This window comes from Pollachius pollachius (assembly GCF_949987615.1).
Source record: "Pollachius pollachius genome assembly, chromosome: 18".
NCBI lineage: Eukaryota > Metazoa > Chordata > Actinopteri > Gadiformes > Gadidae > Pollachius > Pollachius pollachius.
Window position 1 is genome coordinate 4,867,197 of NC_136951.1, and position 27,500 is coordinate 4,894,696.

Below are 27,500 nucleotides of genomic sequence, written 5' to 3' on the forward strand. Positions count from 1 at the left end.
CTGAAAGTTGTAGTTTTACATGAATACTTGTACAGTATATATATTGTTTACTAATAACTGGAAATAGTGGTTTAACATGAGTACTTGTACAGTATATATCATGTGTGCACCACCGTCTGGAAGTATTGGTTGTACGTGAATAGGTATAAGGTATATAGGTTGTGCACCACTATCTGGAAGTAGTGGTTATACATGAAGGTATACATGTTGGTATATATATATATATATATATATATGTATGTTATGTTAGGTATAGATCTTGCACTTACCACTATCTGGAAGTAGTCGCTGGGGATGACGTGCTCTCCGTTCTTCAGCCAGTGGACAGTGGGGGGGGGGGGTCCCAGTGGCAGAGCACTCCAGCTCCACATCGCTGGACTCCAGAGACACACGGCTGCTGGGGTAGCTCAGGAACTGGGGCGGGACTGGGGACACATTCATTAAATGCATTCACTAAAGCATTTAATGAATGTGTGTGTGTGTGTGTGTGTTTGTAAGTGATAGAATGAGAGAGACAAAGAGCGAGAGAGAGAGAGATAATGTGTATGTTTGTGTGTGTGTGTGTGTGTGTGTGTCTGTGTTAGTGTGTGTGTGTGTGTTTGTAAGTGATAGAATGAGAGAGACAAAGAGCGAGAGAGAGAGAGATAATGTGTATGTTTGTGTGTGTGTGTGTGTGTCTTGTGTTAGTGTGTGTGTGTGTCTGGGTGTGTGTGTGTAAGAATGAGAGAGACAGAGAGCGAGAGAGAGAGCGAGAGCGAGAGAGAGAGAGCGAGAGAGAGTGTGTGTGTGTGTCTCAGAGATGCTATTGATAGCAGCACTATTAGCAGCGCTGCTGTAGCTTTATCTGCTAACGTGTTGCGCTAATTAACAGCTAACGATTTCCGATAAACATCCCAGAGGCAAGTGTAATACTACACACACAGTACTACAGTACATTCCAAGACAGTACTTTGGTATATGCTGACACTACTATAGTATACTACCATAGTAGTGAAACAGTCCTACATACATACAGTTCTAGGACAGTACTAAAGACTGTAGTACTGTGGTAGTATTGTCTGCGGTTCAATGGTAACGTGGTACTGCGATAGTACACAGTACTACAGAACATACTGACCCAGTACTACCAGAGTGCTAACACAGTACATACATACATAGTACCACAGTACTGAAATATACATACTACCACTGTAATAACAAAGTACCACAGTACGGATGAAGTATGGATAAAAATACAAGCTTAATGCTTGTGCTGCTGGACCTGAGTGCTGCGTTCGACACGATCGACCATAGCATTCTTCTTCACCGTCTTGAGCACTATGTTGGTTTCGGGGGTACGGCTCTTGGTTGGCTTGAATCGTACCTCACAGATAGAACCCAATTTGTGCTCCATGAGGGTTCAGAATCAAAACACTGCAAACTACGCTTTGGCTTACCACAAGGGTCGGTCCTTGGCCCATTACTTTTTGCAATCTATATGCTTCCCTTGGGCGACGTTATCCGCAGCTTCGGAATTAGTTTCCACTGCTACGCGGATGACACCCAGCTCTTCATTCCAGTGGATTCAGGGAACTCGCCCCAGATCCAGAGGGTTGAGTCCTGTCTAGCTGCGGTGAAGGGCTGGATGTCACAAAACTTCCTCCAGCTTAACACTGGGAAGACAGAGCTGATAATTATCGGCTCGAAGCGGGACCGGAGAGAGTTTGAGGATGTCTCACTGTGGTTGGATGGACTCGCCATCCTACAGAGTGCATCAGTCAAGAATCTTGGGGTCCTGTTCGACCCTCAACTGTGCTTCAACCAACATGTTAGAAGCATAACTAGAATTGCCTTTTTCCATCTGAGAAACATTGCAAGAATCAGACCAATGTTATCTGCAGCGGATGCAGAGACACTGATTCATGCATTTGTTTCATCAAGACTGGATTATTGCAATGCACTGTTCTCGGGACTACCAAAATCTACCACAAAAAGTCTACAGCTTGTACAGAATGCTGCAGCTAGACTGCTGACCAGAACGAGAAGGTTTGATCATATCACACCTATTCTCGCCTCTCTGCATTGGCTACCAATAACTTTCAGATCGGACTTTAAGGTGCTACTGCTAACCTATAAAGTCGTGCATGGATCTTCTCCATCCTACCTGAAGGACCTGATCATTCCTTATAGTCCTTCTCGGTCCCTCCGGTCTTCGGGAGCTGGCCTTCTTTCACTGCCGAAGGTTAAAAAGAAATCGGCCGGACAGAGAGCGTTTGCCTATCGAGCCCCCTTCCTATGGAATAGGCTGCCACAAGTGATCAGGGAAGCTGACTCTGTGGAGCTATTCAAAGGAAAGCTCAAAACGCACCTCTACGATCTTGCATTTGGAACATAGGATTGTGAAAATGCGAAGGGAAGACCACTCTGCATGTTGCGGTGACTGGACTGGATGCCTGGACTCTCCTCATGGTCAACCGGCCAGCACCACATCACCATTTTTGTGCATGTATTTACCTGTATGTCAATTATGGCACCCATTGCACTCCTGACCATCCCTGGAAGAAGGATCCCCCACTATGCGTTTCTTCTCAAGATTTCTTCCTTGCTAATTTCAAGGGAGTTTTTTCTTGCCCTTGTGGGGGCTTGGGTAAAGGGGGGTGTCATAAATATTTGACTTGTTAAGCCCTTTGAGACTGTAATGGTGATTAAGGGCTATACAAATAAAATTGAATTGAATTGAACCTACCTAGTACCACAGTAATAACATGCTTATACAGTACTAACATAATACTGTGCTACTACATGTATGTATGTACGTGTGTGTGTGTGTGTGTGTGTGTATGTGTACGGCATTAATGTGTATTTGGGTTACATCTCTGTAAGAGATTGACAGTGAGAGAGAGAGGATACAGAGGGCGAGGGCGATATTAATGCAACCAACAATCTCAAGCACATTTGAAAGAGGATTTACCATTGTGGGTCTGTGTTTGTGTCTGTGTGTTTGTGTATATGTGTGCGTGAATGTAAAATAGAGATTTAACGTTACGCTTAACTTCGGATTATGCTTTTTTACATCCTGAGATAAGACCGTAGATACAGTAGGCCGGCAGTAGTGGAAAGGTGAGTTATATGCAAAAAAGTGATATACAGAAGGCATGTAGAGAGTATTAATACAATAAATGCAGTAGTCCTACCATGAGTATTAATACAATGAGATGCAGTAGTCCTACCATGAGTTATAATACAATAAGATGCAGTAGTTCTACCATGAGTTATAATACAATAAGATGCAGTAGTTCTACAATTAGTAGTAATACAATTAGATGCAGTAGTCTTACAATGATTTATAATACAATAAGACGCAGTAGGTCTACCGTGAGTTATAATGCAATAAGATGCAGAAGTCCTATAAAGAGTTATAACACATGGGATGCGTTTGGCCTGTGAGCTATCATCTAGAGTGCCGTGGGGACTAAATCCCTCCCTGGATTATCTCCTAGAGTGCTTCTGAACGTCGCTCCGCACGTCAAAACTCTGCGAATACAACAGCAAAACTAAACCTAATCCTTCTTGTTAACACAACCATATCCATTGTGTCTCGTTCTACCATTTTACAGAGTACCTGCGACAGTATTAATTTCCCTCAGGGTCAATAAAGTCTTGAAGGCTGAACTCCTTCAGCATGTCGAGCAGTGTGACGGGTAAAGGGATACCGTCACACCTGCTTTGTTAGTAAATCACAAAGTACTGCTTCATACACGTTTTAGGAGGAAAATAACAGGGCCTGGAACATCAACTGTTTTCATTAAAATGTTGGACCAAAGTTTCACCATATGACCAAATGGAGAACTCACATCCTGACATCTATGGCCCGACCTTTCCGTATATTTTTATGTAGGAAAACTGAGTTGATGTTGAGGACTGCGACATCTTTGCAACACGCGTATGAAGCGCTACTCTCTTATATTACAAAAAATCCAAGCATGATGGTTCCCCTTTGACCAGATAAACAGTTGAATCGGTCAACCTTGCAGCTGCTTGGTTCCTGCTACCATTCTATGTCGGGCCATTACAGCCCCTATTACATACCCTCCCACTATACACCCTCATAATGTACCTGGAGGAGGACCCCTCTTCTGGCCCCATCTCAGCGCTCTTCCCTCTTCGTTTGGGCAGTTTCTCATTTAGAGAGCCAGTGAACCCGAAACCATTTTCCTTCCTAAGTGTTTTTTATTATATGGTCAACATAGAAATCTATGCCATTTTGTCACTGTTACTAAAATAAGACCGTAATGGAGAGAAAACAGGGGGTAAATCCTATGTTTTTGCAAATCTTGGATAACCAATGTGTTCGTATTCCAGCTGAAACAGTGGGTTCACTTACACTTTAAGACCTTTAGGGGGCTTACGGTTAGGGGGTGTTGTTTAATGTGGGGTTTACTTACCCTTAATTCTAATTGACTCAAACAGTCTTCCAGTTAGTTGTTTGGACTTTCAGTTAGTAAGCTAGCTAGGATTGTTGGTTATGTAGTTAGTTAAATGGCCTGACTTCCAGAACCGAAGAACTGGCTTTTCGAATAAGGAGCAGTCTGATAAATGAAGATTAGAACACTAAGAGCAGCACCATTCCAGTTTACTTTTTCAAGGTTAATACCAGATGAGGAGGTTGCAGGCTAGTTAAACATAGCAATGGTTAGTGACTAGTTAAACATAGCTTTTCTAGCAGGCTAGTTGAACAAAGCTATGCATAGCGGCTAGTTAGACATAGCTTTGCTAGCAGGCTAGTTAAACAAAGCGATGTATAGCGGCTAGTTAGACATAGCTTTGCTAGCAGGCTAGTTAAACAAAGCTATGCTTAGCCGCTAAGGTTAGCGGCAAGTTAAATGTAGCTACGCTAGCAGGCCAGTACAAAATAGCTATGCCAGAAGGCTAGCTAAACATAGCTAAGGTTAGCAGCTACTGTCAGAGTAATGCAGAGAGAAGGCTCGGAGGGGACTACGCCCCAGGCTTTTTCTGGCTACGCTACAAACGAGTTAGCTCTTAATAAAAGCATTCCCTCCGGAGGAATAAAAAAAGAATGACATGCAGTAAGTAAAAATCCATTAGCACGTCATTAGCATTAGCACGCCCTGTGACAGGGTTCCCCAAAGAGTCTGGCTTAACTCGATCAGCCCAGATAATTACATAAACCGGAGGAGAGAAGGAGAGGGGAGGGGAGACAGGAACGATGAAAGGAGTAGAGAAGAGGAGGAGAGGGGAGGGGAAAGGCGAGGAGAGAAGAAAGGAAAGGAGTGAGGAGAGAGGAGGAGAAAGAAGAGGAGAGGGGAGGAGGGAGACATGAGAGGAAGGAGTGAGGAGAAAAGGTGAGAAGAGAAAATTAGAAGTGAAGAGAGGAGAGAGGAGAGGGGACAGAGGAGAGGAAAGAAGAACAGAGGAGAATGAAGAAACAACGGTTGTGCGAAGATAATCCATGAGGAGGGGGAGAGGAGGAATACTAGTTATGAAAAAGAGGAGAGAGTAGTGAGGAATGAAGAGGAGGGGAGATTGAAAAGAACAAAGGTCTGGAGAGGAGAAAAGCGAAAAGGAGGGATAGGTGTGCAGAGGAGGAAAAATGGGAGGTAGAGGAATGTACTGTATATCTATGTTCTGCATTTTCACAGCAGCAGCTACCATGGTTGCAGAATCTTCTGTTTTTAATGTCTAGGGTCTTGCTCAGGGGGACCTTCACATCTGAAGGCAGGCGCTGGGGATCGAACCAGCAACCTTTTGTTTGCGGTAGCAGGTTTAGCAATCTTGGGTAAGTAGCTCTTGTAAATAGCCTGTGTAGCTAGTCTGTGAAGCGAGCATGTTTAGCTTACCTAGCACGGAAAGCTCACAGGAAGCGGAGATGTTGTGGTTCTTGTTGGCAGCCATGCAGGTGTAGGATCCCGAGTCATCGTCGCTTACACTGCTAATTAGCAGGTTACTGCCCCCTAGCAGCGAGTACTTCTTAGAGCTGAGAGAGATACCCATAGATATAAATATATCATTTACACACATATATATATGTATAAATAAATCATGTATATTTGTCAAGACCAAATTGTTAGATTTCTCCAGAAGAGGAGTAGAGGATTATCATGTGAATGAACTTTATTCACAGAATTCTAATTTTATTCACTGAATTTTGAGATTAAAGTCAGAATTCTGACTTAAATCTCACAGGCTGAATCTCAAAGGCTAAAGAAGGGAAGTTCCTTACAGGGGGCCACCTGTAAGGAACCAAGGTCAGTGAGAGTCACTCTGGGACAGAAAGGACGGGAACCACACGCTGGACAAGGAAGTGTTAGAGAGGGGCGTAGACGCAAGAGCATCAGGGCCACATGAGATTGTTTTTAGAGTTCTGAGGTTTGACTTTATTCTAAGAATTCTGAGATTAAAGTCAGATTGACAGACAGACGCACAGACAGACAGACAGACGCACAGACAGGCAGAGAAAAGTAGACAGACTGACAGACAGACGGACAGGCAGAGAGAGGCAGGCAGAGAGACAGACAGACAGACAGACGGACAGACGGACGGACGGACGGACGGACGGACGGACAGACTGACAGACGCACAGACGGGCAGAGATAAGCAGACAGACTGACAGACAGACGGACAGGCAGAGAGAGGCAGCCAGAGAGACAGACAGACAGACAGATGATCAGACGGTCAGACAGACCTGCTGGTGATGGTCTCGTCTCCTCTCCTCCAGAGGTAGTGTGCGGGCGGGTACCCCGAGGCGGAGCACTCCAGCACCAGGTCGCTCCCCAGGAGCGGAGAGGCCCTGGTGGGCTGCTGGAGGAAGCGCAGCGCCCTGGGGGCTCCAGGCTCTGGAGGGAGGGAGGAAACTATTAACGTACGCTCATTACCAACCAGTAACTGAGTAACATGTAAACCTATGAACGTATGTATACCCCTATTTATATCTATGTATCTACATATACCTATCAATATATATATTAAGATAAAGAGATAACTACAAATTATCTATACACTATCCATAGATACATATATCTTTCTAGATACCCATATATCTTTTTAGATATAGCTATATGAAGGAGCACTGGAGACCGATAAGACCAAACATGATGACTCTATTGTCATTCCTTTATCTCTCTCTTCTATCACTAGTGACAGGTGAAGGCCAGCTGCTCATTCAGCTCCGGCGGAGGATGTTGCCAGATTGGGACAGATTTCCCGCCCAAAGGGCCCAATCTGGCAACACTTCCACTGGGTGGAAGGTGGGCAGCTGTCGTGTTTCAGATGAACGGAGGTCTTCGGGACCGCGTCAGTACCAGGAGCAGGTGAATGAGGGGCAGCAGATTCATTATTAAGTAGAAGGATTGATTCATTGTTTTTCTTGATTCATTGATCAACTGATTGTTGAACAGATGAATGGTTTTAATTGACTCATCGATTAATAATTTGATCAATTAAATGAATTGGTTGATTGTTTTATTCATTATATTGATTAACCGATCGATGGCGCAACTGATTGATTCGGTGTATTGACTTACTGATAGATGGTCCATCTGATTGATAAGGTGTGATGAATAATCAATCGATGGAAAACTGATTGATTAGGTATATTGACTTACAGTTAAATGGCTTGACTGATTGACTAGGTGTATTGATGATCAAAATCAATGGAACTACTGGTTGATAAGGTATACATGAATAACCGATCGGTGGACCACCTGATTGATTAGGTGTATTAAATAACAGATCTATGAACCAACAAATGTATTAGGGGCATCGATCTACCGATCGATCCACAGACTGATTGACAGTATTGATCTGCTGAAGGGAGGTACCGGGCAGGAGGCGGAGCTCCACGTCGGTGCCGGTGCGCCCGCCGGCGGCGTTGTGGGCGAGGCATCGGTACGTGGCGGAGTCCGAGGGCTGGACCCCGCTCAGCTGGAGGGCCCCCGACGGGAGCACCACCACGCGGCTCCCAGGGGCCCAGGACGAGGAGGAGGAGGAGGAGGAGGAGGAGGAGGAGGAGGCGGGGACGAGGTCCTGGTGGTTCCTCTGCCAGCGGTAGACCAGGGCGGGGGTTGGGAGGGGGACGGGGGTGGAGTCGTCGCCTGGCAACACATCACACAGAAGCAGGGCGGAGTCCCCCAGATGGACGCTCACAGAACCCAGAGGGGCGAGGGACAGTCTCAGAGGACCTGGGGGGGGGGGGGAGAAGGAGAGAGAGAGAGAGAGAGAGAGAGAGAGAGAGAGAGAGAGAGAGAGAGAGAGAGAGAGAGGGGTTACAGGGGCAGTGCTCAACAGTGAGAGAGAACAACCTCACAGATGAAGATAACCCCAGACTGCCATGTACGCTGTCACATAACTATATCTACGTACAGATCTTCATCTACAGCTCCATCTGCAGCTACAGCCAGGGATGGACTGGGATCAAAATCAACTCTGGCATTTTGTCCCAGACCAGACCGCCACAATCTTCTACTTGCATGCACATTTGTTTTGTGCGCTCAAAGCGCCGCCTGTTCAGAGGTTTCAGTGCGTCTGCCAGCAGCAGAAGGGCCCTGTAACGTTCATCACTGGGCTGCCAAGGTTTGGGAATAATCCGGATCTAATCCTTATCCCAATCATGAAAGAATGAACATAAATAAAAGAGCTTCGGGCCACCAGAGGAATAATTGACCGGCCGGTGAATGATCATCATGTTCAGGACATTCTGTCGCAGACCGGGCACGGCCCCTCAGAACCCATGGCAACAGCGTTTTGAGTCTGCATTCCTTGATTAACTAACTTAATCTCGAACGACCGTCACGACACGACGCTACAGGTTAACACCACTGAACCCTACAGGTTAACGGGACTAAACCCTACAGGTTACCAGGACCCTACAGGTTAACACCACTGAACCCTACAGGTTAACACGACCCTACAGGTTTAACACGACTAAACCCTACAGGTTAACACCACTGAACCCTACAGGTTAACACGACCAAACCCTACAGGTTAACACGACCCTAGAGGTTAACACCACTGAACCCTACAGGTTAACACGACTAAACCCTACAGGTTAACACCACTGAACCCTACAGGTTAACACGACCCTACAGGTTAACACGACCAAACCCGACAGGTTAACACGACCCTACAGGTAAACATGACCAAACCCTACAGGTTAACACGACCAAACCCTACAGGTAAACACGACCAAACCCTACAGGTTAACACGACCAAACCCTACAGGTTAACACGACCAAACCCTACAGGTAAACACGACCAAACCCTACAGGTTAACACGACCAAACCCTACAGGTAAACACGACCAAACCCTACAGGTTAACACGACCAAACCCTACAGGTTAACACGACCAAACCCTACAGGTTAACACGACCAAACCCTACAGGTTAACATGACCAAACCCTACAGGTTAACACGACGCTACAGGTAAACACGACCAAACCCTACAGGTTAACACGACGCTACAGGTAAACACGACCGCACCCTACAGGTTAACACGACCAAACCCTACAGGTTAACACGACGCTACAGGTAAACACGACCGCACCCTACAGGTTAACACGACGCTACAGGTAAACACGACCGCACCCTACAGGTTAACACGACGCTACAGGTAAACACGACCAAACCCTACAGGTTAACACGACGCTACAGGTTAACACGACGCTACAGGTAAACACGACCGCACCCTACAGGTTAACACGACGCTACAGGTTAACACGACCGCACCCTACAGGTTAACACGACGCTACAGGTAAACACGACCAAACCCTACAGGTTAACACGACGCTACAGGTTAACACGACGCTACAGGTAAACACGACCAAACCCTACAGGTTAACATGACCCTACAAGTTAACACCACCAAATTCTACGTGTTGACACGCAAAATTTGGTCACGTTAGCGCAACACTTCTATCGGTTCTATTAGACATTATGCTTATGTCCATCCATTAACATGGTGCGCCTCAGCTCACAGTGCTACATCGATGTTCACCACTACGGTGTGGCAGCATTCAGCTCAGTGCGCTCTGCTCCATCTGGGCGTGGGGCTGCGCATCGTACGATTATATCAAAAGATTTATTATTTTAAATAAAAAAAACGCTTAATATTTCCATTCGATCTGTATTGTAGCGGCTGTTGGGTAATCTTCCAGTATAGTGTATTTTTGTATAATAGTCTTTATATTTTTTTGTATAATAGTCTTTAAATTTTTTATATTCTTTTTATTTTTGTATAATAGGGTTAGGGTTATTATCAACGCCGTCCGTCCCTAGTAGTAATAGTGGAGGCTATTATCAACGCCGTCCGTCCCTAGTAGTAATAGTGGAGGCTATTATCAACGCCGTCCGTCCCTAGTAGTAATAGTGGAGGCTATTATCAACGCCGTCCGTCCCTAGTAGTAATAGTGTAGGCCTTTATCAACAACAGTTTTTTTTCAAATTTGAAGGCTCTGAGGAAGAGCGACGAGGGTGAGTTGGATTTGAAGGCTCTGAGGAAGAGTGCTGAGGGGTGAGTTGGATTTGAAGGCTCTGAGGAAGAGCGCTGAGGGGTGAGTTGGATTTGAAGGCTCTGAGGAAGAGCGCTGAGGGGTGAGTTGGATTTGAAGGCTCTGAGGAAGAGCGCTGAGGGTTGAGTTGGAAAGGTTTTCAGAACAGGCTGTGAGTCTTTTAGTAAAACAGAAGGAAATTGAGGTCAGGAATGAGGTGGAGGTCTGGCGTGAGAGCGGGTGCAGAGGTTCATTAACGTGAGTCTCATGCTCAATGCCGCTCTGCAAACAGATCCGTTTGGAACACTTGGCAGCATCTGTCTGAATAGCCTGTCTAGTTTTCACACTCTTATTTTGTAGATGTGCTGCAGAATGAAGGCAAGGAGCCCAGTGGGAAAGGGGTTTCAACATGTCACTGGGCTCAGTATCAAGTCAAACATCATCTGCATGTACAACTACACCTACAGCCAGTGTTGGGAAAGTTCACTTTCTTCGTGAACTAGTTCAAAGTTCAGTTCACAAATTTTAAAATGAACTAGTTCAGTTAAACGTTCATAATTCAAAATTTTGAACTAAGTTCACAGTTCCAAAAAATGAACTAGTTCATAGTTCTTTTTTTCAATATGTTGCTGTGAGCTTTTCATTTTTTCCGGTATTTTGAACATTGAGCCCCCTTTGTGGTTTGTCTAGGATGATATAGAGTGGTTGAATCAAGTATCGTAGCGAAATACTGTTTCTATCGTGTTTTATTGCACATTTAGCGCATTTTGTAAATCCCATTGATTTCTGTTGGAAGACTCATTGCTCGTTGGCGGAAACGGAAAGGGGGGGTGTTCACGTTTAATTGTAGTCTTTTCGCTCGGTTCTAGCCCTACTGATGAGACGGAGAACCGAGCGAAAAGACTACAACCAAACGTGAACAGCCCCCCTTTCCGTTTCCGGCCAACAAGCAATGATTCTAGGAGGTATTCTACTCCGCTGAGCTATGAGCCAGAGAGCTAACGTTATGGATTGTACATATTTATAATTCGAAATTCGTCTGAGCCTTTATACCACAAATACTCTAGGGTCTATAGCATATAACCGCTTTGTCTGATTACAGTTTAATTCATTTTCCACAATTTAACAGCTCTCGTTTTGAAGAATAATCACCGCGCCATTCGTTTCAATGGGAATCGCGCTGGTCTATAATTTCAAAATAAAGTGTACATATTTATAATATGAAATTCGTCCCAGCCTTTATATGACAGATACTATAGGGTCTATAGCATATAACCACCTTTTCTGATTACAGTTTAATGTAACAGTAAGCTGGCAACACCTCAACTGCAAATTAACCGCACGGAGATTACCATGGCAACCGGTCAAACAACACGGCGATCTGCGCGCGCATCCGCCGTGTTGCTAGAGAAATAACCCCCCCATTGAACGAAGTTAAACCGAGTGAGCGTGCCGTTCACTGACACCAGAATGAACGAGTTCACAGTAACGTTCATCAGGCAGTAATACAGTACGTTCAGTTCACGTTCGCCCAAAATATGAACGAGTTCATGAACTTTCGTTCAGTGAACGCGTTCAGGCACAACACTGCTTACAGCATCACCTACATCTACAGCTACAGCTACATCTACAGCTAAATCTGCATCTACAGCTACATATACATAAACATACACATATACATATACATCTCAATCTACATATATAGCTAAATCTACATCAACATATACATCTACATGCATCTCAAGCTACCTATACAGCCTCAACTACATCTACATCTTTTTTTATGTCTACATATAAATCTACAGCTATAGCCTATATATATATATACATCTAAATATATCTAAATCGACATATATATATAACTATACATTCAGCTATATCTATATAATCTACTAGAGATATAAATATATTTCTGTAGCTGTAACTATATACCTATATCTATATCTAAATCAATACTATATACTACACAAGCGATATACCTTATATACACACAGGCACACAGATAAACACTTAACCTAACTGATGTGTCTTCCTGTGTGTGTGTTTATGTGTGTGTGTGCGTTTCTACATGTTGGTGTGTTAATCTTAAACAGGGTCCTTGCTCAGCATTCTGCTGATCGCTAGCGGGAGCAGATTAGCGTTAGTGAAGCAACAACCGTGGCTAATGCTATCGGATAATGAGTTTAATAACAGTGAGGAGGAGGGAAGAGGAGAGAGGAGAAGAGGAGAAAGGAGAGAGGAAAAAGATTGAAAAGAGGAGAGGAGGGAGTATAGAGAGGAGAGGGCAGAGTAGAGAGGAGAGAAGAGAGAAAAAATAGAGGAGAGGATGGAGGATAGAGGAGAGTGGAGAGGGAAGGGGGGAACTAGGAGGGGGCAGAGGAAAGAGGCCTGAGGAGAAAGCTGAAGTGACTAATGCAGATGTCGTCGTGTTGCATTCACAGGGCTCCAACAAACACCACCTCCAAATGACACACACACACACACACACACACACACACACACACACACAGAACAAATGCGTCATCGTGAATTACGTGACCTAACCCCCTGATTTCATGTTTTAAATACATCATCTGTTATGCCTAATTAATCTCCTCTTAGTGCGCGTTGACAAAGTTGACCCTGATCTGATCTCTTGTTTTTCTGATGTCACGTTAGCCGAGCTATGCATAGTTTATCTGCTGTTAAGTTGAGTAGTTCATAACGTGCTACGCGAGCTTAGCTTCAGTGTTCTGTGTGTTTGTGCTGTTGCTCACCGGCGACGGCCACGCGCGCGGTGCGGCTGGCGATGGTGCCCAGTCCCTCCACGCTGGCCAGGCACTGGTAGCCGCCCTCGTCGGGCCGGTGGTGGCGGGCGTGCACCACGTCCCGCACCACCAGGGACCCATTGGCCAGCTGGTGGCGCCGGTCGTCCACCAGACCGGCCAGCGGCACTCCGTCCTTCCGCCACGAGATCACCACCACCGGGGAGTAGGAGGCGGAGGAGGTGGAGGGAAGGTCAACGTGAGCTTGGCAGTCGAGCCGCAGCACGGCGCCGCGTGTGGTCACCGTGTCTTGGGGCTGATGGGAGAATCGCAGGTCGGCGAAGGCCCCGCTGCTGTCCCACGAAGAGGAGGAGGAGGAAGAGTCTTCTTCGGCTGTTGGTAGGGAGATAGCACTGTGTTAGTTTCCATGGCAACAGACAGCAGCTAGAAACATGCCCCCGAGACCCCCAAAAATTTCATCAACATATATTTACATATTTATTCCGCTGCGCAGAGAATAACTTCCTGACTTCTAATTTAAAAAACAAACAAACACAGAAAAAGCAATCAATTACAGTCTGTTCTCTTCTGCAGCTAGTCTGTTCTTTATCACAGCTACAGGCTGTCCTCTAACACAGCTACATTCTGTCCTTTATCGCAGCTACTGGCTGTCCTCTAACACAGCTAGAGTCGGCCCTTCATCACAGATACTGTCTGTCTTTTATCAGTTACATTCTGTCTTTTGCGGTAGCTACAGTCTGCCCTGTATCAGTTACTGTCTGTTTTTTATCAGATACATGCTGTCCTTTATCACAGCCACAGGAGGTATTTATGACAGCTTCAGTCTTTCCTTAACCACAGTTACAGTCTTTGCTTTATTACAACCACCTTCAGTCTAAACTTTATCAAAGCAGTCCTTTATCACAGATATAAGATATATAGACACAGACAAGCGCAGTAACAGACATCAAGGGATGGTTAGATGGATATAAACAACATACAACCAACCTAGTTGAGATAGACAGACAAAAAGAGAGAGAGAGGAAGAGAGAGAGCGAGAGAGAGAGAGAGAGCGAGAGAGAGAGCGAGAGAGAGAGAGAGAGAGAGAGAGAGAGAGAGAGCGAGCGAGCGAGAGAGGAGAATAATGTAGAATATAGAAGATCAGAGTAGTCCACAGAGAGTATGTTTGTTGTAAACAGCGTAGTGCCGGCTTGCTCCAGGGCACTATGCCAGAGTTTGACCCTAACAACCCCCCTTGGTTCTCCCTCTCTCAGCGATGCTTGTTTTTATCATTGCTCCTCAGGCTAGTGGCTGCTGAGCTCATGAAGACATCCAGGCCCACACCGCTGGGCCGCACTCCTCCATCGTTAGGACGATTTACATTCCAGCAACCGTTGTGTACTTTATTCTGCAGAGCACACGCTGGTGAGCTCAAACACAGATAGATGAATATGTATGTACGGTATGCATTATTTACGGTATATGTTACCGAATACATTTAGAAGCCATTTAATAAGTCAAAACACACCCACAGACCCGCACACCTACACACACACCCACACACACCTACGCACAAACACCTACACACACAAGCATACAAACACAGATACACACACACAAACCCACTCAACCACGCACACACAAACAGACACACACACATACAGACACACGAACACACATATACACACACACACACAAACACTCTCTTTCTCTCTCTAGAATATACTTGTAAATAAACATTTTCATACAAAGTTGTTTTAAATTAAGCAATGCTGGTTGTTATGTAAGGGATAATGTACAGCGGTCATTATTGCAAAACTTACTGCCTCAGGGTGATCCAAGACAAAACAAAAGTATTGATTAAACATTAAAAAAACAAAAGTCTGTTTGCTGCTATGGCTTGAGGCTGGTCGTGAGCCCTGATCAGAGCTGCGGCTATAGCGTGGGTCTTATAGCCACAGCAGCTGTCTGCTGTGTGAGGGATCAGGTGCAGCAAGCCGGTCATTATCACAGAATAAACACAGGGTGACGCCGCCTATGACATGACGTCCAACTCAAGAAATCAATAATTTGACCAAAAATATAACAAAGAACAAAGAATTTTCCACAAAATACAATAGTCTGTTTGATTTTAGGGAAAATGGAAAATAGTAATACAGTCCATAGAAGCGGCCTGCTATACAGAAATAACAGACCACTGAAAAACCCAGTAGACCAAACGATATCAAGCATTTAACAAAGCTGTGTAATAATCCGAAAAAACTGAGGTTAAACTCCATATGTGTAAATCAGTGTCAGGAGCAGAATTGAGTAGTGAACGAGGCAGCGTAGTAATGAACAGGAGCCAGTCGAGGTTTGTCAACGGCAAGGGTGAGTTGTTAGGCCGATACTAATCAGCAAACAGTTACTGAAACGGTTACTATAAAGTAGACTACCGAGTACGATTTAACAAAATAAACACACAGCAACATAAAATGGGATAATTTATTGAAAACAAATCATTAGTCTTCCGCCAAGCAATATAGTTCCTCAAGGCAGAAAAACTGGTTGCCAAGCAACAAAGGCTAGCATAGTTTAAGATTGACGGAACATTAATACCAAAAGAAAATCGTCACAGGTGTGTGTTTAAAGAAGATTACACAACAGCTTTGAGCTAGTCAGAATCCAGGACCAGAGCAAAACGTTTTTTAATGTAATTTAAATCATCCGTTTATGGATATAATAAATAATATAATTTCATAATAGTTTGAATTATGTATTTACTATTAATAACACATCCCATATGGGAGTGTGTGCTGTCTTCAGAGTGCATGATTAAATCGAAGTGTTCTTCTGTGTGTGTGTGTGTGTGTGTGTGTGTGTGTGTGTGTGTGTGTGTGTGTGTGTGTGTGTGTGTGTGTGTGTGTGTGTCTGTGTGTGCTTGTGTGTTTGGGTCTGTGTGTGTGCGCGTGACCAATCAAAAATCAAGGCAAAAAAAGGCTCATCGACTGAGCTCCCAGGAGACACCCCCTCCCACACACACACCTCCCCACCACCCCCCCACACCACACACACACACACACACACACACACACACACACACACACACACACACACACACACACACACACACACACACACACACACACACACAGCTTAACCCTGACAGATTGCTTTCGTATTGAAACGGGCCAAATGTGTAACACCCCTCCACCACCGCACACACACTTCTGTTTCCCTGTAAACAAGCTGGTGTGCAGATAGAAAGACAGACAGACAGAAGGACCAAAATACAGTAAAAGAGAGAGGTGGACAGACGGATGGATGGACAGAAAGACAGGCTTTTTTCTTTCCCTATTTACAGTTCATTGTTTACAGCCATTTCTATCGGCAAACATTTCCTCTTTCTTTCTCCTTCTCTCTCTCGCTCTCTCTCGCTCTCTCTCTCACACCCACATACACAGACACAACACCCACACCCACACACACACACACACACACACACAAACACACACACGCACAGACCTACAAATACACACACACACACACACACACACACACACACACACACACACACACACACACACACACACACACACACACACACACACACGTCCGGGAGCTGTATACATTGTGAGGTCAGTGCATCTCTGAACCCAAGGGGATTGTGGGCAGGCGTGGAAGCCTGTAGCCAGTGGCTGTCAGCTGTCAGCAAGAACCCATACAAACACACACACACACACACACACACACACACACACACACACACACACACACACACACACACACACATACATACACTCAGACACACAGCTCTCAGGGGTGTTGATATGTGTGGGATGGCCTTCAAGCTGTACAAAACGTGTGTGTGTGTGTGGTTGTGTGTGTGTGTGTGTGCAAACCATTCAAACTACACCTTACGTTCAGTTCTCAATCTAGAGCATCAGTTGATGATATCTAGTATATATAGTAACGGAGACACCAGGAGGACAGTCATGAGGTCCCCATGACAACACTTGAGACATCACCATGACAACACCCATGATATCACTGTGACAACAGCCCTGACATCACACTGACATGACATTAAAACACTGTGATGACAGCCATGACATCAGATTTAAAATAGCCATTAAGACACCTTGACAACCGCCGTTCCATCGCCATGACAACAGCCATGACACGGTTACAACAGCCATGATATCACTGTGACAACAGCCGTGTCATCACCAAGTGTGTGGTGTTAAAAGGTGTAACAGACCTATAGAAGAGAGTGGCTCTATTCATTACTTTAGTGAAATAAATGTAAACGTAAACCCCATTCTCTTTTTTCCATTGCCTTACTCAAGTGTGGAGTGTGGAGAATTGTTTGCATTTGTGTGTTTGGACCACATCCAAACACACACCTCTAACACATCCCTCTCCTTTCATCCTTCGTTCTGTAACCACAGTGTCTTCCTGGCTCACGGTTCACTGTCTGGCTGATGGAATGCGATAAGCACTGCCAAAACGCAACAGAGAGAGAGAGACAAAGAGAACACAGAGAGAGAGAGAGTGAGAGAGAGGTTGTATTTGGTCCAAGGCCGTTAGCACTTCTCTGTCTGGCTAAATGACACACACACACACACACACACACACACACACACACGCACACACACACACACACACACACACACGCACACACACGCACACACACACACACACACACACACGCACACACACACACACACACACACACACACACACACACACACACACACACATAGAGACACACACATGCACATTTCAAACAATGCCTACCAATCTAACACTTAATTATATAAATATCTTTCAAATTATTACCAAAAGATCAAACCAGGCGATAACAGTCACCCAAGGCTAAAGTCCTTTATAACTAGCTAAAGATAGTCCCCAGAGGTTCAGGGTTTTATAGTCCGATATAACTACCATAGTCATCGGTGGATCACAGTTTTATACTCCTACATTTATAGATAGTGCTTCCGCTCGGTAAAAGTCATCTGCTGCCCATCCACATAACGGCTCTTCTGTAGTTTTAGAGGTTCAGTCCGTGGCAAAGGGCTCTGAGTGAGTTGTATTAGCCGTTGGTTAACCCCAAAGTTAGTTACCAACGTTCTTAACCAATTAATTAGCAGTTAGTTAACTACATTATACCCTTTTAGTTAACGATATTATATGTTAGTTAAGCACATTATCAGCGGTTGATAAGCCAAGTTATTAGCCGCTAGAAATCCCTGTTATTAGTCGTTAGTTAAGAATGTTATTAACCCTTAGTTAACAAGATTATTGCCTCTGAGTTAAAAAAGTTATTAGCCATAAGGGTTAATAAAGTAAACAAATAAACCAAAAAACTGTGAATCACCATGTAAGTACTTTCCAAATGTCACAAAGACCAAAGGGATGCTGCTATTGCTTGTGTTCGTGGCAAGGGCACACTTAATGCTCTTATGCAGAATATGCAGAAGAAGGTCATTTTGACGGATTATATTTGTAGCGTATGTTTTACTGAAGCCAGGAGACACAGGTACGATGGTTTGATCACCAAGACCGGTATTAAAGTATGGCTCCTGCTGATCTGTTCAGTTGTTGGGGGTGAGCAACCCTACTGCTGACGGATCTTCTTAAAAATACAGGTACCAGATCAAATACATATGAACATTAGAGAGACAATACATGAACACCATTCAAAGGGAGGAAACGTTAAGACCACATTTACAAACATTGAACATGTCTTCTCATAAAATAATCATGAGAGATTTGTATCTGTGACGATCGCTGTAAGGCTGATGACCCCTGTTTCAGCAAGAGATTTGAGGTGATTATGCTACAGATAGTGCCGTTTAATATGAGCCCGCGGTCTGAAAGGAGGAGTTCTGGGTAAATAGTGGACCGGTGGAAGTGGTGGGAGGTGGGCCCTCCTGCAGGGAGCTTTATTAAACCATGATGAGGGACGACGGCCGGGCTCCGACAGAAACACCCCCAGCTCTCGCCCCTCTCACCCGCCTGCCTCTATCACTAACATCTAAGTCTACTGGTATCACCCTCACCTGCATCACTAACATCTAGGTCTACTGGTATCACCCTCACCTGCATCACTAACATCTAGGTCTACTGGTATCACTCTCACCTGCATCACTAACATCTAGGTCTACTGGTATTTACTGCATTATGCAGTAATGTCAGTCTGTCTGTCCTACTGTCTCTCTGCTTGAAAAGTCTCTGCCTGACTTTGACCCTCCAACCCCTTCTCTCCCTTTCCCTGCCTTTTCACTTTAGATTCCATGCCTTTGAAATTTAATCAGAAACGAAAAGAGCAAGAGAATGAGAGGGTGAGAGTGAGAAAGACTGACTGTGAGAGTGAATGTGAGAGTGAATGTGAGAGCGAGAGAGAGAGAGAGAGAAAGAGACAGAGAGGGTGAAAGAGAGCGAGAAAGAGAGAGAAAGAGAGAGAGGGAGATATATATATATATATATATATATATATATATATATATATATATATAGAGAGAGAGAGAGAGAGAGAGAGAGAGAAAGAGAGAGAGCGAGAGCGAGAGAGGGGGTGTTCTTTGATTTATCACCCGGGACAAACTCTTGGTGAATTAATGGCTTTCAGCAGCAGACTAAAGAGAGATGGGGAGAAAGATAAGAGAGAGAGAGAGTGAGAAGGCGAGAGAGAGAGAGATACCGAAATAGATGGATGGCAAAATGGAGATATAGGGAGATGAAGAGAGAAAGGGATAAAGAGATAGATTCATAGCAAAATGGAGAGAGAATAGGAGACAATAAGAGAGACAGAAGAGAGAGAGAGAAAAAAAAGAGAGAGAGAAAGAGATGGAGAGGGACAGAGAGATAAAATTAGAGTACGATAGAAATGGTAAGAGATAAAGAAAGAGGTTTAGATAGGGAGAAAGAGAGCGAAAGACAGAGAGTGGGAGAGAGACACAAAGAGGCAGAGAGAGTGAGAGGGAGAGAGAGAGAGAGAGAAAGTGTGAGAGAGAGACAGAGAGAGAAAGAGAGAGAGAGAGAGAAAGAGACACAATGAGACATTGAGAGTGTATATTTTATTTATATCGCAGACACACAAAGACATGCCTGTGCTGCTAATACTAGTTACAATACTAATATTTACACTCATACTTCTACTAAGACAAGTACTCGTACATACTAATACGAGTACTAATACTAGCACTTACGCCATTGCTTATAAACAAAGTCCCGATGAGGCACTCCATGTAATCCCAAACACACTCACACACACACGCACACAAAGTGATTGACACGGCGTGCGCTCCTATCCACAGTGGGCTCAGGTGAGCCCTGGAGGACTGGAGGAACCAGACTGGGGACTGGAGCTCCAGCGGAGGAGCTTAGTCCCCTCCCCCTCCCCGAGGACCCCAGGAGGAAGAGGATGAAGAGTCAGTCAGAGGAGTCAGAGAACAACACACACGACATATGTTCTCTTTAATCCGTGTGTGCGGTGGGGAAGGGGGGGGAGGCGATGCTGAATGTGTTAAGTTGTGTGCTTAATGCGTGCGTGTTTGTGTGTGTGTCTGTCTGCGTGTGGAATCACAAAATAGATCATTCAAAGCTGACAAAATTGTCATTCTCGTTTTCTTTCTCTCTCTCCCTCTCTCCCTCTCTCTCTCTCTCTCTCTCTCTCTCTCTATCTCGCCCCATATACTTTTCTCCTTCACCCTCTCTCCATTCTGTGCACTCTTCCCCAGTCTGCATCATCAAATGAGAAGGAGAGGAGAGTAGAAGAGAGAGGAGAGAGGAGAGGAGAGAAGAGAAGAGAGAGAAGTGAAGGAAAAGAGAGTAGAGAGAGAAGAGGAGAGGAATTAATGACATGTGATTGAAGAGCTGAACTCCATTAGGTCGCTGAAAACAAAGACCGACATTTGTGTGTCCGTGTGTGAACGTGTGTGTGTGTGTGTGTGTGTGTGTTTATCTATGAACGTGTGTGTGTGTGTGTGTGTGTGTGTGTGTGTGAGGGTGTGAATGGACTGCTGAGAGGGTCAACCCTCATCTACATGACAATTGGACCCCATCTGCCAAAAACTGTGTGTCTGTGTGTGTTCGTTAGTCACACTCAGCTAGTGCCTTAACGCAGCTGTTGCCAGCAGAAGGTACACCGACCCACACACACACACACACACACACACACACGTACACATGGTGAAGTGTGGTGTAGTGTTGTGTAGGGTGGTGAAGGGTTTTGTAGGGTGGTGTAGGGTGCTGTGAGAGGTGCAGGAGGTTGTGCAGTGTGGTTTGCATCACTGGACTCAGCTGGGAGAGACTTAGTATAATGGATGGACGAGTTCCTACATGGAGTCGACACACACACAGCCTCACACAAGGACACACATACACATACAGTCACATACAGACAGATGGTATTCATTTTTTATATTTTTGATGATCTTTCTTTCTTCAGACTCTGTCTGTCTGTCTGTCTGTCTGTCTGTCTGTGTCTGTCTGTAGGGTGGGCTTTACATCTCTACATATATACATACATGATACCCACATGGTACCCCTCATACTGCCTACAGAGTGCCCACCCGTTATGACCGGGCGGCGGTCGCCCTAATAAACATGGCGGGACATCAGCTGGCCGCAAAGTGCAGACAATGTGCGGCTGACCCATGGAAGAGACACTCGCGTTGCTTCCGCGTATTAACCAGCTGCTCCTCCGCTCTGAAGTCAGAGCCCGGTCCTGCTGACTTCTCATTGGCCAGGGCCACTAAACGCCTCGGTGAACCACTCACACTGCAAGGACTGCCACCAAAGTAGTGTGGTGCAGGGAGGTGGAGCATGGTGCAGGGAGGTGGAGCACGGTGCAGGGAGGTGGAGCATGGTGGTGGGAGGTGGAGCATGGTGCAGGGAGGTGGAGCATGGTACAGGGAGGTGGAGCATGGTGCAGGGAGGTGGAGCATGGTGGTGGGAGGTGGAGCACGGTGGTGGAGCATGGTGCAGGGAGGTGGAGCATGGTGCAGGGAGGTGGAGCATGGTGCAGGGAGGTGGAGCATGGTGGTGGAGCACGGTGCAGGGAGGTGGAGCATGGTGCAGGGAGGTGGAGCATGGTGCAGGTGCAGGGAGGTGGAGCATGGTGCAGGGAGGTGGAGCATGGTGCAGGGAGGTGGAGCATGGTGCAGGGAGGTGGAGCATGGTGCAGGGAGGTGGAGCATGGTGCAGGGAGGTGGAGCACGGTGCAGGGAGGTGGAGGGTGGTATTGTGTGGTGTAGGGTGGTGGTGTGTGGTGTAGGGTGGTGGTGTGTGGTGTAGGGTGGTGGTGTGTGGTGTAGGGTGGTGGTGTGTGGTGTAGGGTGGTGGTGTGTGGTGTAGGGTGGTGGTGTGTGGTGTAGGGTGGTGTTGTGTGGTGTAGGGTGGTGTTGTGTGGTGTAGGGTGGTGCTGCTCGTGTAGGGTGGTGGTGTGTGGTGTAGGGTGGTGTTGTGTGGTGTAGGGTGGTGCTGCTCGTGTAGGGTGGTGGTGTGTGGTGTAGGGTGGTGTTGCTCGTGGAGGGTGGTGTTGTGTGGTGTAGGGTGGTGTTGTGTGGTGTAGGGTGGTGCTGCTCGTGTAGGGTGGTGGTGTGTGGTGTAGGGTGGTGCTGCTCGTGTAGGGTGGTGGTGTGTGGTGTAGGGTGGTGTTGTGTGGTGTAGGGTGGTGGTGTGTGGTGTAGGGTGGTGGTGTGTGGTGTAGGGTGGTGGTGTGTGGTGTAGGGTGGTGGTGTGTGGTGTAGGGTGGTGTTGTGTGGTGTAGGGTGGTGGTGTGTGGTGTAGGGTGGTGGTGTGTGGTGTAGGGTGGTGGTGTGTGGTGTAGGGTGGTGTTGTGTGGTGTAGGGTGGTGGTGTGTGGTGTAGGGTGGTGGTGTGTGGTGTAGGGTGGTGCTGCTCGTGTAGGGTGGTGGTGTGTGGTGTAGGGTGGTGTAATGGGCTGCAGAGTGGTGTAGTGTGGGGTAGGGGGTGTAGGCTGGTATAGGGTGGTGTAATGGGCTGCAGAGTGGTGTAGGGTGGGGTAGGGGGGTGTAGGCTGGTATAGAATGGCTAAGCTTTGTCTAGCGCGGTAAGGGGTGATGAGGCGTGGTGTAGAGTGGTGGAGCGCTGGGAGGAGGGGTGTAGTGTGGCGATGGGTGGTGTAGCTTGAAGTAGCATGGTGTAGGGTGGTGTAGGAGTCTGCTGGGAGACTTCTGGACGTCAGAATGGATGGATGAGTCCTTCATGGACGAGAGATACACACACACACGCGCGCGCGCAAATGCAGACATACACATACACACATAAAGTCTCTCTCTGACACACAAACACACAAACACACACAGACACATGCACACCTACCCACAATGTCTCTCTCTCTTCAGCAGCATGTGAATGTGCACTCCCTTACTGTTACTGACAGCCTGCCTCTGGGAGAGGTTTGAGTGACAGCTGTCACATCCAATTAGGCTTCACAGTAGAGAAGGAAAAATAAAAAAAAGAGCAGATATTTCTGACCATGTCGGTTAGTCCTTAAATTACAGATAAAAGTAAGGCATCGCTCTTCTTTAACTAGCATACCAAATAGAGTATGCTATTAGAGTACCTAATAGAGAACTAACAGAGAACTAACAAAGAGCACTATGTAAGAAGTAACAGAACTAGCAGAGAACTACCATAGAGAACTAGCATAGAGAATTTGCAGAGAACTACCAGAGAACTATCATACAGAACTAACATAGATAACTAATACAGAGAAACAGTACAGAGAACCACCAAAATGACCCTGGACTTTTAGTTCCAGGATCCGCTTTTCAAGGGACAAACGGTCACTTCAGCCCCTGTAGTCTGCGTTTCCACCGCGGTCTAAGACCAACAAAGGTTAGGCAAGTGAAGGTCCTTTTAGATCAGGCACATAACGGATATAGGACATGGAAAAGCGAGAAATACTGAGAGAAAATCGAAAAACAGAATATGCGGCATTTCCAATAAGAGAACAGTGAAAATAGAACTAGCACAGAGAACTTGCAGATAGATATTTGTTGTGCATTGATCATTAATCTCCATGGAAGCTGGAGCAACAAGACAATGTTTGCTTGCCCTGCAGTCTGCCTGCTATGTGAATATAGGTTGCTTTTGATAATTTAAAGTGGTTCAGTTCTGTCGCAACATTTTGTTAGGATACCAACTTTCCCCAGAAGTAATCGTCTACTTTTAGTTATCAAACAGGAAAACAACTCCAAAACGAATATCTAAACTACTAAACATAGATGTTGAAATGAACGCACACACAGTTGTCATAAACTTCCTCGACTGCAACCTGCCATGGGCTGCACTATTTTACATTTAGATTAAAAAGCGAAACACCATTATTGTTGAATCCTCTAAATACATGGATGTTTTGGTGAAAGGACAGAGCATAAGCCGTATTCATAGGCTATATGAGGTTAAGGGTTGACTAAATCTGCCCTTTTCAAAAAAATCGGCAGAGCTGAATATAGACCGTGGTTTCGGAGGTGGAAAAGCACTAAGTTCCTCCAAGGATTCCAAGGTCCTGGGCAAGGCAAACGCAGCTTTACAGATAACTAACACGGAGAAGCTATTACAGCTATCCCAAACCTCTATACCTAAGGCTATGCCAAGCCCCTACACCACCCTAATCTCCATAAGGCTATACCAAGCCCCTACACCACCCTAACCTCTATAAGGCTATACGAAGCCCCTACACCACCCTAACCTCTATAAGGCTATGCCAAGCCCCTACACCACCCTAACCTCTATAAGGCTATACCAAGCCCCTACACCACCCTAACCTCTATAAGGCTATACCAAGCCCCTACACCACCCTAACCTCTATAAGATTATACCAAGCCCCTACACCAGCCTAACCTCTATAAGGCTATACCAAGCCCCTACACCACCCTAACCTCTATAAGGCTATGCCAAGCCCCTACACCACCCTAACCTCTATAAGGCTATGCCAAGCCCCTACACCACCCTAACCTCTATAAGGCTATACCAAGCCCCTACACCACCCTAACCTCTATAAGGCTATACCAAGCCCCTACACCACCCTAACCTCTATAAGGCTATACCAAGCCCCTACACCACCCTAACCTCTATAAGGCTATACCAAGCCCCTACACCACTCCAAACTCCCTACACCTGACTACAGCTCGTGTACCAAGCATTGTTGCTATTGGTTCTATCCATAAAAATAAGCATTCTTCAAAAATGAAATTGTTATTCATAGCAAAGTATAACTACGGAATTGGTACAGTAACATTAAAACAAATAGTTGTATCATCATTGTGTGTACTGCTTTTCAGTGCCGTTGTTAGCTGAGGGGCAAAATAAAATCATAAAGTTGACCCATCGAATGCATTTAGCACATAGTATGTGCGTAGCTAACACATAACATGTAGCTTATACATAGCATGTGTGCAGCTAAATGCATTCAAATTATTTAAAAAGCCCTTTTTAGGGAGAACATTAATATGAATGTGTATGTCTGCATGTGTTTGTGTGTATTGGGAATTAAAGTCACCCAATAATAACAAAATAAAATACAATTGAATAAAACTAAACCAGGAACATACAGGCACACACACACACACTTACACACACACACAGATGCACTTATATACACCCGCACACAAAAAACACACTCAACCACTAATTTACGACCACTTAGCAATATTAAAGATGTTTCTTGTTGGCAGACTCAGTACACACACACACACGCACACGCACACGCACACGCACACGCACACGCACACACACACACACACACACACACACACACACACACACACACACACACACACACTCTTATACATCTGCTTATTATGCAGACGCACGCACTAAGCATGGAGACACATACACAAACAGACACCTACACACACAAACACACACACACTCTCTTATGTGCACACTAATTATTATGGAGACACACACACATACGCACATACACAACACACACAGAAACTCACACCTACACACACACACACACGTATACTAATGCACGTACACACACTTCTCTGTGATTTTCTCCCACTTGTCCTGAACCGAACGAGTTGCCGTGGAAACATGGGGTGGATTACCTTATCACATAGGTACCACTAGTTACCCTTTTTTTCTAAATGTCTGGTACACCATTGTTAAAGCTATGAACATAACAGAGATCTAGATCACTATCTTGTTCACCGCTATTAGTTATTCATTCATTCATTCATTCATTCATTCATAAACTAAACAGTTATCAACAGAACTCTACTTCATTCAAAGTGTTAATAAAGATCATCAGCTAAAGTTTCTTCTCTTGATGTTTTCTACAAATAAAAAGTGCTCAAGGACGCGTGGTGCCGAGGGATGTATAATAAATTACTCACTGCAAAATAAGGTCATAATTATATAGGCCTACTGAAAAACGCAGATTCATGTTCAGATTTAATAAACGATGCCTGAGATAAAATGATGCAGCTATAACAACATAAACATAGTTAGCCCTTAATCCCATCCTACCCACACTCATAATCTGCAGTAAAAACCAGTGCCAAAGGCTAACACCACAGTTTACATAGTGTAACATGACATGTTCCAGTAAGCCATGTTCTCTGAGCGCTTTACCATCAGGAAAGATGGTTTCCTTCCCGAAGGAAACTTTAGGTTTCTCTTCCTAGAACGTGTTGATTGAGCCCGGAGCAGTTCAGATAACATGTGAAGCTCCATACTGCTAACATAGCATACAGCTAATTTACAGTTAAAATGTAGCTTACTGATGATGACTAGCATGTAGCAAGTGCTAACTGCTAGCATGTATCTTAGAGTTTATGGCTAGCATGTAGCTTTGGGCTAGTATTATCATAGCCTACCTATGTTCACTCTATTTATAAATTCAAAACTAGAAGAACATAATACAAGGTCACATTTGGTGTGTTTATCAACAATAAACGTCTTAAAACTAAAACATGAGATATACATATGTATATAAACAAAACTGCACTTCATAAATAACTGAAAAGCACTCTATATATATATATATAGGCTTAGATAACTAGGGGATGTTTGCAAAATAAAACAAGTTTGCGTGCAGAAGAGACGGAGGAACAAACTGCGACCCACCTTGTGAATAATATATCAGGATAATCATACAGGCCTACATGTGATGAGAATACATGCATATCATACATACATTATACACAGACCCGATCCTGTCCCTTTCATCCAGTTTATATTCCTTCAATGTTTCTCATATTTTCCTTTGATCTTTTAACCCTTCATTATTCTCTTATAGCATTAGCATCTG

General features: G+C 45.1%; 1 protein-coding gene across 1 annotated transcript in view; it reads right to left on the reverse strand.

Annotated features, from left to right (window-relative positions):
- The window catches only part of dcc (DCC netrin 1 receptor), a gene marked incomplete at both ends in the record, with an annotated part of 55,128 nt that overhangs the window by 26,450 nt on the left and 1,178 nt on the right, over positions 1 to 27,500 (reverse strand). The window contains 6 exon segments of the mRNA XM_079755476.1: positions 270 to 338; positions 340 to 425; positions 5,838 to 5,974; positions 6,683 to 6,833; positions 7,818 to 8,177; positions 13,239 to 13,619. Coding sequence (XP_079611602.1) covers positions 270 to 338; positions 340 to 425; positions 5,838 to 5,974; positions 6,683 to 6,833; positions 7,818 to 8,177; positions 13,239 to 13,619 — 1,184 coding nt within the window.